This window comes from Mercenaria mercenaria, chromosome 5 (genome assembly GCF_021730395.1).
Source record: "Mercenaria mercenaria strain notata chromosome 5, MADL_Memer_1, whole genome shotgun sequence".
NCBI lineage: Eukaryota > Metazoa > Mollusca > Bivalvia > Venerida > Veneridae > Mercenaria > Mercenaria mercenaria.
The window spans coordinates 91035800-91049956 of NC_069365.1; the positions used below are offsets into that span (position 1 = coordinate 91035800).

At 32.5% G+C, this 14157-nt stretch overlaps 1 protein-coding gene across 1 annotated transcript; it reads right to left on the bottom strand.

The window, feature by feature from the left end:
• Positions 1-259: 259 nt before the first annotated feature.
• Positions 260-11255, bottom strand: LOC123557914 (WSCD family member CG9164-like). Its single transcript, XM_045349700.2, has 3 exons — positions 10686-11255; positions 9760-10056; positions 260-3379 (listed from the first exon to the last, which is right to left on the bottom strand). The coding sequence occupies exons 1-3, from the start codon at positions 11059-11061 to the stop codon at positions 3012-3014; spliced, it is 1041 nt and encodes a 346-aa protein (XP_045205635.2). The 5' UTR covers positions 11062-11255; the 3' UTR covers positions 260-3011.
• Between the last annotated feature and the right edge of the window lie 2902 nt (positions 11256-14157).

Genomic DNA, 14157 nt, shown 5'->3' on the forward strand with positions numbered 1-14157 from the left:
ATGGTTTTTATCGAACTGTTTAAATGAGCATGTAAGAATAAAAACAATAAAGGCCGTCTTGTGGTTTATCGTCTAGTTTACCACGGTTCATCGTTTTTGTGATTAATATATTTAACCACAAGAGCTAACGAGGTTCAATTCCTGCACATCTAAACTCTGAACTATGATAACCAGGCGACAAATCATTCAAAGACATTGATTATTTGATAAATACATCGGGTGGATTTATAACTAAACGCAGAAGTAGCATGTTCTTTTATAAAAAATTCGAAAAAGTACAAAAGAAATACACATTACAATTATCAGTAAGAGTAATATAAAAATATATATAGATATTAACATTTATAAGGCATTAGATATATTTCTATTAATCTCTAGTTTTCACCTATAACATACAAAGCGTTAGTCTATAAAGGGGACATAATATGCATATTTATTACATACCTATATAAATTCTGTAAAAACATCGGTTTGTATTTCACAATTTAATATGAACAGGCAGAAAAAAAATCCGTATTGTACCTTTTAAATTCCCTGTTTTACCTTTTGTACTGTATGCTGTCGGACTACTTTCATTAATATGTATGACCTGACACAGTTCTATAAATAGCACATAAAAAAAATAATGTCGCGTCCCCCAAAGTATAGTCCCAAAACCAGGGCGATGGGATCGTAAGTAAGTTCTCGTCTGGGATGGGCTGCAATGCACAAAAAGGCACTGAAACTTAGAAAAATGTGCTAAAATGTTGTACAAGAAACCACAACACGAGACTTGCGTCTTTCACTGCTGTTATTCTGTCTGATAGGCATTCTATTCAATATTTCAATACAACCTACACAATACAAAGAATATTAATTTATTACCTGCGATGCACAAAAAGGCACAAAAACTTAGAAACATGTGCAAGAAGTTGCACAGAAAACTAAAACACGAGTCTTGCGTCTTTCGCTGCTATTATCATCTGAAGTGCGCATGCGCTGGTGAATCACCCGAGAAGCCAGTCATCAAAATATAAGCAGGTGAATGAATGTATGAATGTTGCGTGAAATGAATCAACAGTTAGAATGACTGATTGAATGAATGGATGATAGATGAATGAATAACCGACTGTAATTATGTTATGACTTCATCTCAGTGTTTTTATATGTTCTGGTCCTTCGGGATCATTGATTTCAACTCATTTAGATTTGAAAATTGAATACTGCTTAAGCCGGTGCTAGGGGGCGTGGGCAGTGTTGCATTTCCCATTACTGCTCATGAACAGACTCAATCAAACCGAGTCTGAAATTTTCATTGTTTGCATTGTTCTCGGTGATTCCAAGGGATCTACTTTCCAGATTATTTTACAAAGTGGGACTTCTCAGGCTTTCAAGTGGCCCTAAAATTACTAAAAAATCCTAATTTTTTAGGCCTCCCTAAAATTCCTAAAAAAAACACTAAAAAAGGGCCAGATTCCTAAAAAAGCCCTTATTTTTTCAGATTGTCCCTAATTTTTTGTAAAGTTGCACCCAACCGTATATTTTCTAAAACTTTAGGCCCAAAAACGCAAAAGAGGCCACCATTTCATACCTTTATTTCAGAATTTTCCAGGGGGAAAACCCCCCTGACCCCCTTCAAATGAGGGGAGTACCCCTCTAGTACCTCAAAATTTAGATAAAAAATGCATTAGAGACCACCATTTCATACTTTTATTTAAAAAAATTTCCAGATGGAGAGTCCCCTCACCCCCCTAAAATTATAGGGATACCCCCTCCCACACACCAAAATTTAGACCAAACAATGTACTACAATCCAGCATTGCATACCTGTCTTTCAAAATTGTCTAGGGGCGGGGGGGGGGGTGAAACTGCCCCCTGACCTCCCTAAAATTAGGGGACAGTGAATACACCCTCCTGTAACTCAAATTTAGAACAAAAATACACCAGCGCCCACCATTTCATACCTGTATTTCAAAATGTTCCAGGGGGAGAGCCCCCTGACTACCCCACCTCCACCCCTCCCCTGAATTGAGAAGAGTACCCCTCAAATACTTCAGCATTTAGACCAGAAAATACAACAGTGGGCACCATTTCATACCTGTATATCAAAAACTTTCAGGTAGAGACCCTACTCTTCCCAACACAGACAGAGGCCCCTCTCCCATACCTACCCCCTCTTGGCGTTATGCACTTTGCCATGACGATTCGGGTCTGGTGATGATGAAAAGCAACACTATATATGGTCAAAGGGCTGGCTCGACATGTTGCCCGTTGGCATTTAGTCCTAATGTAGCCCTTATTTTTGGCAAAAATAGCCCTAATTTTAGCCCTAATTTTTTGCCAAATAATGCTTGAAAGCCTGACTTCTAAATAAATGAATATTGGAATAGGAATTTTTATAGGATGTCTATTACATATACAAAATATTACAAAAATACAATTACAGAGTATAAGGACATTACAAAACATGTACACAATAATTAGACATAAATAGACATATTGACATAAATCAGACATAGATAGACATAATGACATGAATAAGACATAAGTAGACATATTGACATGAAACAGACATAATGACCCTAACACATAAATAGACACAACTCAGAGATAATGACCCTGTGACACTAGTATCGGTAAACATTGAAGATTTCGTTCAAAAACAAAACAATAAACTTGCGCACCTCGTGAGATCCGATCTGGCAAAATCCATTCGAGCCGAATACAGCATCTCCGATCGAGCTAGTGTTATAATAATCCTATTTTATAATTATAGCAACACCACAAAAAAAACTATGAACATATTACTTGTTGAAAAAAAACTACATAAGACTATATTATTTAAACTGATTTAACCATTAGCCTGCTAAATTTCTAAAATGGACTAGTCCATCCTTCAATTTATGCAATACCATTTATTATCTGAAAAAGTGTTCAATGAAAATTTACTGATTGAATAGCGAACAGTGCAGACCATGTCGATATTTTGGTCTACACTGGTCGCAAAGGCAGAATCACTTGCCGACAGCAGGTTAATCAAAGGGTAAAAGATAGGAATGTAATATATCCGTTATGTTCATCCTTGAGCCCACTTTCGCGTTGACATTTTCTATTATTGTATTAACTTTTTTACTCAAAACTTTGTTGTAGAGCTTTTCTTTTGTCATCCACTTTGGTTTAACTCTGTGATATTTACCAGTTGTGTTGCTTGAAAGACAATATAAAGAATTGAAAGGCACATCAATGTTAAGGAATTTCGTCAAATTGTACATTTCAGAAAGTGTATTTTCTCTCAGTCTTTCATATACAAGCACGTGCACTGGTCTTCCATATTTTTCTAACCAATAGAGTGTCATATCTTTCCATACGTTTACTTCCTTCATGACAAACTGCCTCCATTCTGAAATAAAATTGTATGTATAAATAGCCGTAACAAAGTAACCGTATGGCGGAAAATCAGATTATCTATCAACCTTGATGCAATTTCGTTTTATTGATTGTTGCGTACTTTATCAAAAATTAGATCAACAGTTACTGATAAAACATAAATATATTGATTAATACAGAACTCAGTATTCAATATTTGACATATAGAGCAATATACTTACAAATGTTTATTTTGTATTTTAAAAATACCTGGAATTAACTGTTAAAATTATTGTATATAAGTATGTTTAAATTGTTTAACATACGCATATGTTTCGAAACTGCACTACATGTTTGAAATTCTCATATATAAATTAGATTGATACTTAAGTTGTGATCACATCATACCGAAGGCGTTGTCGATGTAAAAGAAATGTGAGTTTGCTCGGTTTGGCTCATTCAATGAGAACTTATTTTCTTTGTCTGAACTGTTCTAGTAGATAAAACCCAGTAATTTGTAATGTCATTCAAATGTTATGAAGCATAAAAGAAAAAATAATAATTTACATCGGTTTACCTTCGGAAAACTATATATAAGTTATTGATTTTGTTTTTGTTGGACGTAACGTCGCACCGACACAATTATAGGTCATGTGGCGACTTTCCAGCTTTGACAATGGCAGGAGACCCCAGATGCCCCGCCGCGCATCATTTCATCACGGGCGGGCACCTGGGTAGAACTACCGACCTTCCGAAAGCCAGCTAGATGGCATTCTCACACACGAATACGTCTTAGGTTTGTCTGATTAGAAGGGTCACACTCGTTATATATAATTATTGATTTGTATGTTATATATTATGCATGTATGTGAATGAGACTTAAGTAAAGATTGAAACTGAATAATTCAACGCCCCGAATGAGGCTCGAACCCACATCGCTGAGGAGCAAGTGAGTAGAAGTTAGCGAAATAATAACCACTTGGAAACCGAGGATACAGTTCTTAAGCTCATCTATAGAGTTCAGGTAATGGCGCTAAGAGACTGAACGACTACAATGTATTGTTTGAATCTGGTGTTTCCATGCTTGGAAAATAATTAAAATAAGTTGATCGCAACTACAAGGTATTAAGAATTGCCCTTCAAAATATCATGATGCCAAAACATGTCTCAGTTTAATTCTACTTTCTATCGATGTTTTTGCCATAAACAGGAATTGAAAACATTCGAGACGGTTTAATACGATTAAGTTGTATATTTTGCGACAAAACAATATATAGTAATTATTACGGATTGCATTATTGCTGTTGGCTTTTCCTACGCTAAACAGCAGTATAATTTTTCGTTTTAACTAGAAACATTTTTTGATAAAATCACGGCTAGGTTTTAATGTTTTTCGCAATCAAAATTGGTAATTAATAAATGTGATCTTATCTATTGATCAATGGTCATTAATTTAACCGACACTGAACACCAGTTACTTGTAGAATAGCATCGTTAGTTTGACTACATAGGTAACAGGGTCCAAAAACACGTTGAACGATAAAATCAGTCTATATTTACCGTTCAATGTTCGAAAATATCTAAAAGTAATGAAAGGTATGACTTTACATAATATGCTCCAAATGACGATCTTGTCATAAACTTTGCACTTCGAGCTTTCATGTATTATTATTATTATTATTTTTTTTTTTTTGAAAGACTGTGACCACGAACACACATGATTCAAAATCTGACATAGACAGAAAATTTGAAGCATAATCACTCTTATATCACATGTAAAATTGCTTACAGGCAATGGGAACATTCATAACATAACATGACATGACATGACATGACATGACATGACATGACAAGACAAGACAAGACAAGACAAGACATGACATGACATGACCGTGATGACATATAGTTTATTCGACATAAAATTGTACATTCAACTCATAGTCGATAACTAAAGTTTCTAGTACAAAGTATGAAGCGTGAGAAATTTTCCCAAAGAAATATTGCATGTTTTATCGTCAACATTATTTAGATATATCAATATTTGACATTCCTTTACCTCGGAAACATTAATAATAGTAAATAAATGTGATGACAATGTAGAAAAACGTACATTGTATAGTTGTTTTGAACAATGAGTGAATGAATGAATTGGCAAAACATATACTTATTCAAAGTGGTAGTGAATAATATCTAAAATGGATTCGTAATGAAAATGCAAAGTCACAATCGTTGTTAAAGTGCATAGTACAAGTATTGTGCTACATTGATCAATACTTTATTATTTGTAGCGGACATGAGGGTTTTGAATTTCTATAGACCTTTTTACTCCGTACTAATTCCTTAGCAACGGGAAACAATTTTCGCGCATGCGCACTCTATGTAGGGCAAAAAGACATGACTGCACAATATAAATTACGTTAGAGATATCAATATCAATATATTCGACCAATAATGAGTTTGTTTTATTGTAAATATCCACTGAAAGACAAAGGAAAATTTATGTAGATCTTTGCAAACCCACAGCTGATTTATGCGCATTATCTTTGATGATTTTGGAATAATAAACATTTTTTCAGCAAGGTTGTTCTCGACAAATTCAGGTCAAGAAAAATTAAAAAAAAAAACAACGGTATTTTCCATGAATTAATAAAGTTTTTGTTCTATTTCCTAACATGATCTCACATAACTTACAACCTGTCGCAGTTAGCTTACATGATACTTAAAATATAATTAAATGTCGCAGTTGAAAATAACAAAGTTCAGCCTTTGATTTTTTATCCAATCATACTGATCAATTCAAAGAAAAAAATAAAATGAATAAATAAAAATCATAAATATAATAATAATAATTTCAAAACTGTTATTTTTTATTTCTATTGATTCCTCGAGTTTGAAAGTTTTTATATGACACTATCGAATTGGTTCATACGCGGTCAGATTTAATAGAGAGGGTGCGTGTATCGGGGAGGGGTGTTCTACATTTACATTCTTTATCTGTTCTATTTTTTGCGAATTCAAGTTTATCATAATTATTCTATTCAATTATGAATAATGACTTCTGTTCACGATACATTTTCGATATGAAAATGATCTAGCATGTAAACATAAGAAATAAAATAATAAGAGATTTATATTAAGTGTTTTCTTTCAGTGTGTAGTTATAGTCCTGGATTTGATTCATATCTTACGAATTTAGATTTTTTGTAACTACACTTTTATAGTTTTAAATGAAAATGTCCATTAAAGTTCCAAAATATATTCTTATAGAACTTAAAATACTAGGTACCACGTTAAATTTTTATTTTTGATTCAAAAAACGGCTCCGCCACGTGATATATTAATCCGAGTGCGTTCCTATTTTATGGCATTGATTACTGGATCACATCAAAGCCATCTTATATGCTTCAGTAAATTTTATGATCCGCTCTAATCAGGGGACACCCCTGAAAGGATCTTTATTACCACGATGTCCTATGTTTTATCATGTCACTTGCATAATAGTTACGCAACGATTTCCGGTAGATCAATTAAAACAGCAGACCCAAGTATGTAGATATCATTCAGGTCGGAGAAAGATATTTACAACAACTGTTTGAAGTTGTGGGAAAAATAGATATAATGAAAATTATGACATTTTTAAATGTATGGAACAAGTTTTATATTAGTATGATGTGTGGAAATGGACTGGAAATGTTTGTTCTTTTATGACGAAAATAGGAATAAAGCAGGCTTTTCAAGTAAGATATGATTAAAAACATACATGTGTTTATTCAAAGCATACTGTATAATAAATTATTTGACTGAAGTCAACCTTATAGTGGCAAAACAATTCGTAATAAAATGATGATTTTGTGTAGGTTTTCTTATCGTTGAAAGTTTTTTTGCCACACGTAAAGAGCGCATGCGCGTTAAAATCAAAACATCCGTGGAATTTGCATAGTTACCGTAGTTTGGGTAAAAAGGTCTATACATCTGCAAAAATACGGTTTGAAGAATTTTCGACACAACTGACAATATTTTGGACATACCAATGAATCGTCCTCTGTCAAATTCATGGAACAGTTTTGGTACTTTCTCATTTCTCTTAAAACATTTTCATGCCTAGCTTTCTCTTTTTCAAAATTATGAGACGACAAACGGAATTTACTTAGCGCTATTCTATATTTGTTGATATTTATAGTATTTAAATAATTGTCTTGTTCAAATTCGTGTTTAAATATGCTATATGATGACAATTTGCTTGACTTATTCATGTTTGAATACCAGCTTTGTCTCTATATGCCAAGTATTCTTTGTTTTAAAACTTGTAAATTAACACGCATATTGTTTTGTTTAAGCCATTATTTTTGTCATTTCTATTTCGTCTAATACGAATTTTACCATATACACCAAATTTTTACAATTTTATGAAAGGTTATTTTTTGCATCTTCTTTTAACATGGTATAAATTTTCTTTAACAGACAGTTGTCATCTAATTTTAATATTTTTATCCAACATTTAATCATTATCATTTTTCGGTGTATTTTTGTCGGATATCTACCAAAATCTCCATATATATAAACCGTCCAAGTTGGTGGATTTTCTGACACAGAGTATTTTCCTTGAACATTTTCCTTTACAATATCCATGGATTTTCGCGCCATAATAATTTACATTGATCTGGTACTTCTAATTGATTTAATACTGTAAATAAGTTTCTCAATGCAAATAATGAATGCTGAGCAAGATGATTTTGAGTTCTAAACCAGTGACGTTTCTTTTTTAAGAAATATATTCCTAGATATTTAAGAGTTGACAATGTCTAAAATTTGTCCATTAAAACTAAGTTGTAAGTTGAGTGTCTACCCTGTTCAAATATCATAATTTTTGTTTTAGTGGTATTAATATTTAGTTTTCATGTGTCGCATTAAGCAGATAGATCATACAGCAATGACTATAGGGCTTCTGGTTATGTGCAAATAAGACAGTATCACCTGCGAATAAAAGCATCATCTTTATTTTATGCTAACCAATGAAATACTGTATTCTATCATTTAAATATTTCAATTAAGAAATAATATATCTCATCCAGTGATTTGTCGTTGAATAAATCATTGTTTGGAGTTCAGATGCGAAGGAATTATATCACGAGGGCGCAGCCCGAGTGATATAATACCTACGCATCTGAACGACAAACAATGATTTATTCAAAAGCAAATCACTAAATGAGATATATTATTTCGATTCTAACACGTTACCAATGATTTTTAAATACATCCTTGCCAACATTCATTAAATATTTGCCCGTTTTCAATCGGTTTCTTTTCCAGCGCGCCGCTATGCCATTTGACGCCATGACGTTATAACTGTGACGTCAGAGCAGTGATTTGTTGTAAAATAATTCACTGTTTTCTGCCTTCTTTGTTTAATAGGAAAATTAATCTGATCGTGTTAGAATATTTCATCACTCACACTGTGAAAATATGAATTCTATATTTTCACACTGTGAGAGATATAGCTACACCCCCTCATTACATTGTGTATAAATTTTGAATTATTTGCTTAAAACAGGATGAAAACTGTAGTCGCACTTTGTTCTTTATAGTTTATTTCTCGATTCAAATTATTTTACTTAAAGAGAATTTCATAACGTTATGCAGCAAAAAATAAAATAAAATGGTACTTTATGTTTGTTCGTCTTTATAACGTCACAGCACGTCTGACGTCATGTCTGTTTACGCGCGTCTGTTTCCCGCGCTGAGATTAAAAATAGTGGCAAAATGCAAATTTCAACGTAATTGAGCATAAAATAAAAAGAAAATTTGTTTGTTCTGAGTGAATATGGAATATATCTCACTTCTCGGTGAGACATATTCCATATTCACTCAAAACAAACAAATATCCTCGATATATTGATCATATTATCGATATTCCCGTTAATATTTCTGATAAAATCATTCACAAAGAATAAAAATGAAAGGCTAAAGCTAGGGTATCCCTGTTTTACAACATTATTTGAATCGAAACTGGGTTTCATAATGTATCACATATTTGTAGGCTAGATAGTTTATATTATATTATAGTTGGTGTGTTGTGACATATATGTGCAAATGTTTAGACATTTACTTGCAACTGCTTTTTAAATTTAAGCAGCATTGATATCAAACTTTTTCAAAACACCGGAAAATACGCTTCCGATCGGAACTTCAATTCCAACGGGCATATAACCGAATCAGAATTATTCTGACGTTGTTGCCAAATTTCAGATCAGAACATTTTTATGAAATACAGGAAACTGATAATATCTTTTTTACGTGTAAACTGTATAAGAACGGTTTTTGCTGTAAATGTGAAAATTGATCTTATAAATATTTACTGTATACTGTACATTGTTTAAATATATGTAATGTTAAAACAATTGAAACATAACTTACTTTCACTTCCGAACAAGTTTATTGGAGCAAGGCTTTCTCCCGCGTTGAAAAAAGATGTGCCTGGTAGTTTTATCGCATTCTGTCGATTAAACTCAGCAAGTAATGCATTGTAAGGATTTCGAAGGATGAATATTGCTTTGGAGTAATTCAAATTTGACACGCCCATCGTCGCACAATCCGGATGATGTGTAATATTACTCTGAAGGTGCGTTTTTACTATGAATATTTTTCCCCGCGTTGGACATATCTTAGAACCTTCAAAGTTCCAGTCTGTGTAGATACTTCCCGTGTGTAATCCTGCAAATAGGATATAATCATAATGAAACAAGTTATTCGTGGTTGGGTACTACATAAATGAAATCAAAACCACCCCAATGGCATGGCCGTATCTATGTGTAAACGTCTAAGAGGCGAACGACATTTGCTAAAGACTGAAGTATTGGAGAACTGACTGTCATCTTTAACTATATCAGCAGCTCAAATTCGAAGCCGCAATATCTAACTCTGTATTTATAATTATAGATTTTCATGACATCAAATTTTCATTAATAACAATAAATGTTATTGTTTTATATTTTCGTTAAAAAGAAGAGAAACTGCAATGTAGCAGTGTATCTATGTAATTTTCATCACCGGAATAAATACACAGCTTATTCCGAATAAAGTATGTTCTTATTTCAAGATACATAAATGTAGCACCTTTGATTGGTTTTTATACAATTAAACGTACTAAGAACGCAAATCACCAAGACACTATTTAGATATAATTTACTTTACAGCAAAGTTAAAAAATCTTTATAATGAAGAAAACACGATCCGAACGGTCTGAACCAAATACATATAAATTGCAGAGTTAAGGTACGATTGTGTTATAGAATTTATCAGTTTGCATAAGATAATAAAATGAAATAAGACCTATCGTGTACCTGTCGTTGTCTCTATAAGTTCTCTTGTCCAAGTATTCCCTGATCCGGGGTAGCTAGCTAGAGCTACAAGTGGTTTTGGAACTCTCAAATATTCCCATGATTGACTACAACTAAATCCCATCAAATTGCGTTTCAAATAATCAAACTTAAATCTATTGTCACTGAGATTAATTCCATTTTCCATACACGTTTTTACTAATCCTTTCAATGAATTTCCATTCACTTTTTTAAACTGGTATGCAGTCACTGCTTCCTTGCAGCTCCAATTACCTCTTGTAATTATTTCACTAACGCGACCGAAAACGAGATAACAAAGAACGAGACTGCCGAATAACAGTACAACCATTCCATGTTTTGTAATCCGCCTCGACATCATTGCACTTAATGTAGAAAGAGATAAGCTGGTCACGTTGCTATAGTTGTTTCTCTATCCTCATTTCTTTCGTTAGTGAAAAATATGGAACGTGAACCTTATCTTTAATTGTCAATCGATATACGCAGTCTCAGGTGAGTTATATTGTTCATAGAAGCAACGCGTCAGTGACTTGATTGAAAACTATTGTGACGAATCTATAACTACATAAAAATTATGAGAGAAATTAGCATGATACAAGTGCCACATGCAGTTTACAAAACCAAAGATTTATTAATTCATACTATCTGTTGAAACAATTACTATCGAGAGAACTTAAGCGTAGAAATCATATCATTATCATGATGTTTACATATTTCATAATGTTTAGCAACAAAGTATTTCTTAAAAGGAAATATGCAACATGGTAGATTAATTCTAGTTAGAAAGAGCTGGTCGAACATTAAAACTGATGAATAAACTTTTAAAAATGAGCTGCAAACAAACAATAGTGTACAACTCGAATAGTATTTTATAATGTCATTTTGGGCATAGTGACGTCATCGATATTCCTTACACATATTACTATATATGTTCAATAAGTAACAACTGTAATATTCATATTTGTTTGTCATAATAAATAACAAATCTAAGTGTACTGGTTTAAGGAGGTAGGTTACCTTCATATTTGTATGTGCACATGTCAAACCGGAAGCTAACGTGACGATTTACGACGACGTTTACGACAAACTAAATGTGTTTGTATATTCATTCTTCTAAAAACAAATCATGAACCTGTCTTCGATCTGATGCTTTGTGGTTTAATAATTAAGAAATAATGAATAAATTGCCGCAGAAACGCTTCAAAACAATGTTGCCTAAAAATGACGTCACTGACGTCATGACGTTACGTGTCAGTTACCGCGCAAAATTAATAGTTTTTATCTTGAAAGTACGTAATTCTGTGCATTCTTTTTATTTTAACTATTTTCAAATAACCATTATTTCCTGAAATATTTTTACGAGTCTTTTGCTCTGAATAAAAATCAATATTTTGCTTCTTTTATGTAGTTATATCGAAATGTTATGCGGAATGTAAGAAAATGGATGATGGTAACCAATGTTATTTGGAATATAGTTGGATGAAAGGTTACTTGTTACGACCATTTTAAAATAAAAAATCTAGCAGTTTGATTTGTAATACCTATTTTTCAGGTTCCTTTGATAATTTGTTACTTATATACTAAAACTAAGATCTAAAATTGTTCAAATTTCGGTAGAAAAATGTGGTTTCCTGAATTGAATTGATGTTACCATGGAAACGAAGCCCGTGACCTATGTATCTAAATGTAAAATTCAAAAGCGTTGACACTGGTCTATTTAAGAAACACAGCTTCGGCTTTTTATTTTCATTTCAACAATATCCATGAGAATAATAGCAGCATGCTGAACGATATTTCCATGAAAAATGCCAGACGAGGGGTACTGCTGTAAGTATTCTAAGCTGTGAAATTTGTTCGAATCAATGCAAATAACAAGAAAATATAACTTACGTTAGAAATAATATGTTTTATAGCTACATTAACTAGAAAGATAATCTTATTCAATATTTTTTATAAGAAACTACGACAAAAAGCAAGATATAAGCTATTTTAAACATCTCTGTTGCCATGGTTACTTTAAACTTTAAGAAAAATAGGGTACCATGTAAAGTGCTTGGTATTTTGCTAATAATATTACCCAAATATTCCATGTTGGTCATTAACAGAATGGCACTGAAGCCGTCGAAAACACCTATTTTTATACATAGTTGTTTAAAAATGAGAGAAAATGCGTTACCATGGAAACACGAGCCCCGCGACATATACATTTTAAGCTTTTATTAGAAAGATAACGTGCATACTAGTAAAATTATCAATTATGCAGACTTCTACGGATATCAGTGAAACTAAAATACACTGAAAAGTGTAAAATATCCGTATTTTCCTTCTTCTTTCAATATGAAATACCTTTGGAGGGTCATGTTCTTCAAACCTGGTTAAAAATTGAACTTGAAGGGACAGAGACAAACGAAATTGAGATTGTAGCAGTTAAAACTTCATATTACACGAAATACAAAAATGTGCTGCGGTTCAACTAATTTGAATTTATCCTTGTAACAAGGTAACCTACCTCCTTAAGTAAATTTCGCGAATTCAAGTCCACACACCATTGTGACGAAAATAACTTACTTTGCAAAACCTTTAAAGATCAATAATGAAGAGTCAAGAATCAACTGCATGATTAATAATGATAACTTAATTTAAAGATTCTTTGATATGGTCATCTAAGTATTTATCTTCAGTAAAAACTGTTCGTTATACTTGGGTGAGACAAAACTAAATACGTCAGATGCCGTATTTACAAACATGGCTAATTAAGAGTAAAGGTAATACTGTAATCTGATTGGACAAAATGGTAAGTGTCCATGTTTGCATTTTATTTTTTGAAACAGTACCAAACAAATACTTACAATATTTGAAAATAAGTTTCCATAATCCTTAAAAGCATTCCTTGCATTGAATATTGTAAATAGTTTGTACAATCACAGTTTTATCTTGTGAGATTCCTACGCTGGTTCAGTATCATTTTCTGGGTTAAAGATCACACGAAAAGTAAAATAATAAATCATTCTTATTTATCTATTTAAACCGGTACTCTTTTGTTTAACAGGATGTAGAAAACTGTCCACTTTTTTATAATGCAGTCCTATTATTGATACATTTATATATGTACATGTGCACCGAACATTATTTTTTATTGAAAGTCCGAATTGTTCCAAATCTCATGTATTATGTATATAATCATTATGCCTCAAAAGGTTATATTTATTTTGTGAAATTGTAAAGCGCGTATTAAAAAAGCGTGTAAAGGAAATACTCAACATGATCATTGCTTAGAGATCGTTTTTGCGTGGATTAGTTTCGTTTGATGTGCTATTATGAAAGGCAATACGACTATCTGTTATTTGCATCATTGCACCATGTGTCATGTAATTAATCTGTCTGAGCGTTATCGAACCTGAAGGTAAATACACGTATATGATTTGGTTTTAGATTTTTTTTTTATTCGAGTTAAACG

Excerpts from the sequence above, each read along its gene's own strand:
- LOC123557914 (XM_045349700.2), bottom strand. The coding sequence starts at position 11,061 with ATGATGTCGAGGCGGATTACAAAACATGGAATGGTTGTACTGTTATTC. Across the intron at positions 10,057-10,685 it reads ACTTATAGAGACAACGACAG|GATTACACACGGGAAGTATC; the intron begins GTACACGATAGG and ends TCCTATTTGCAG. Across the intron at positions 3,380-9,759 it reads AAACTTGTTCGGAAGTGAAA|AATGGAGGCAGTTTGTCATG; the intron begins GTAAGTTATGTT and ends ATTTTATTTCAG.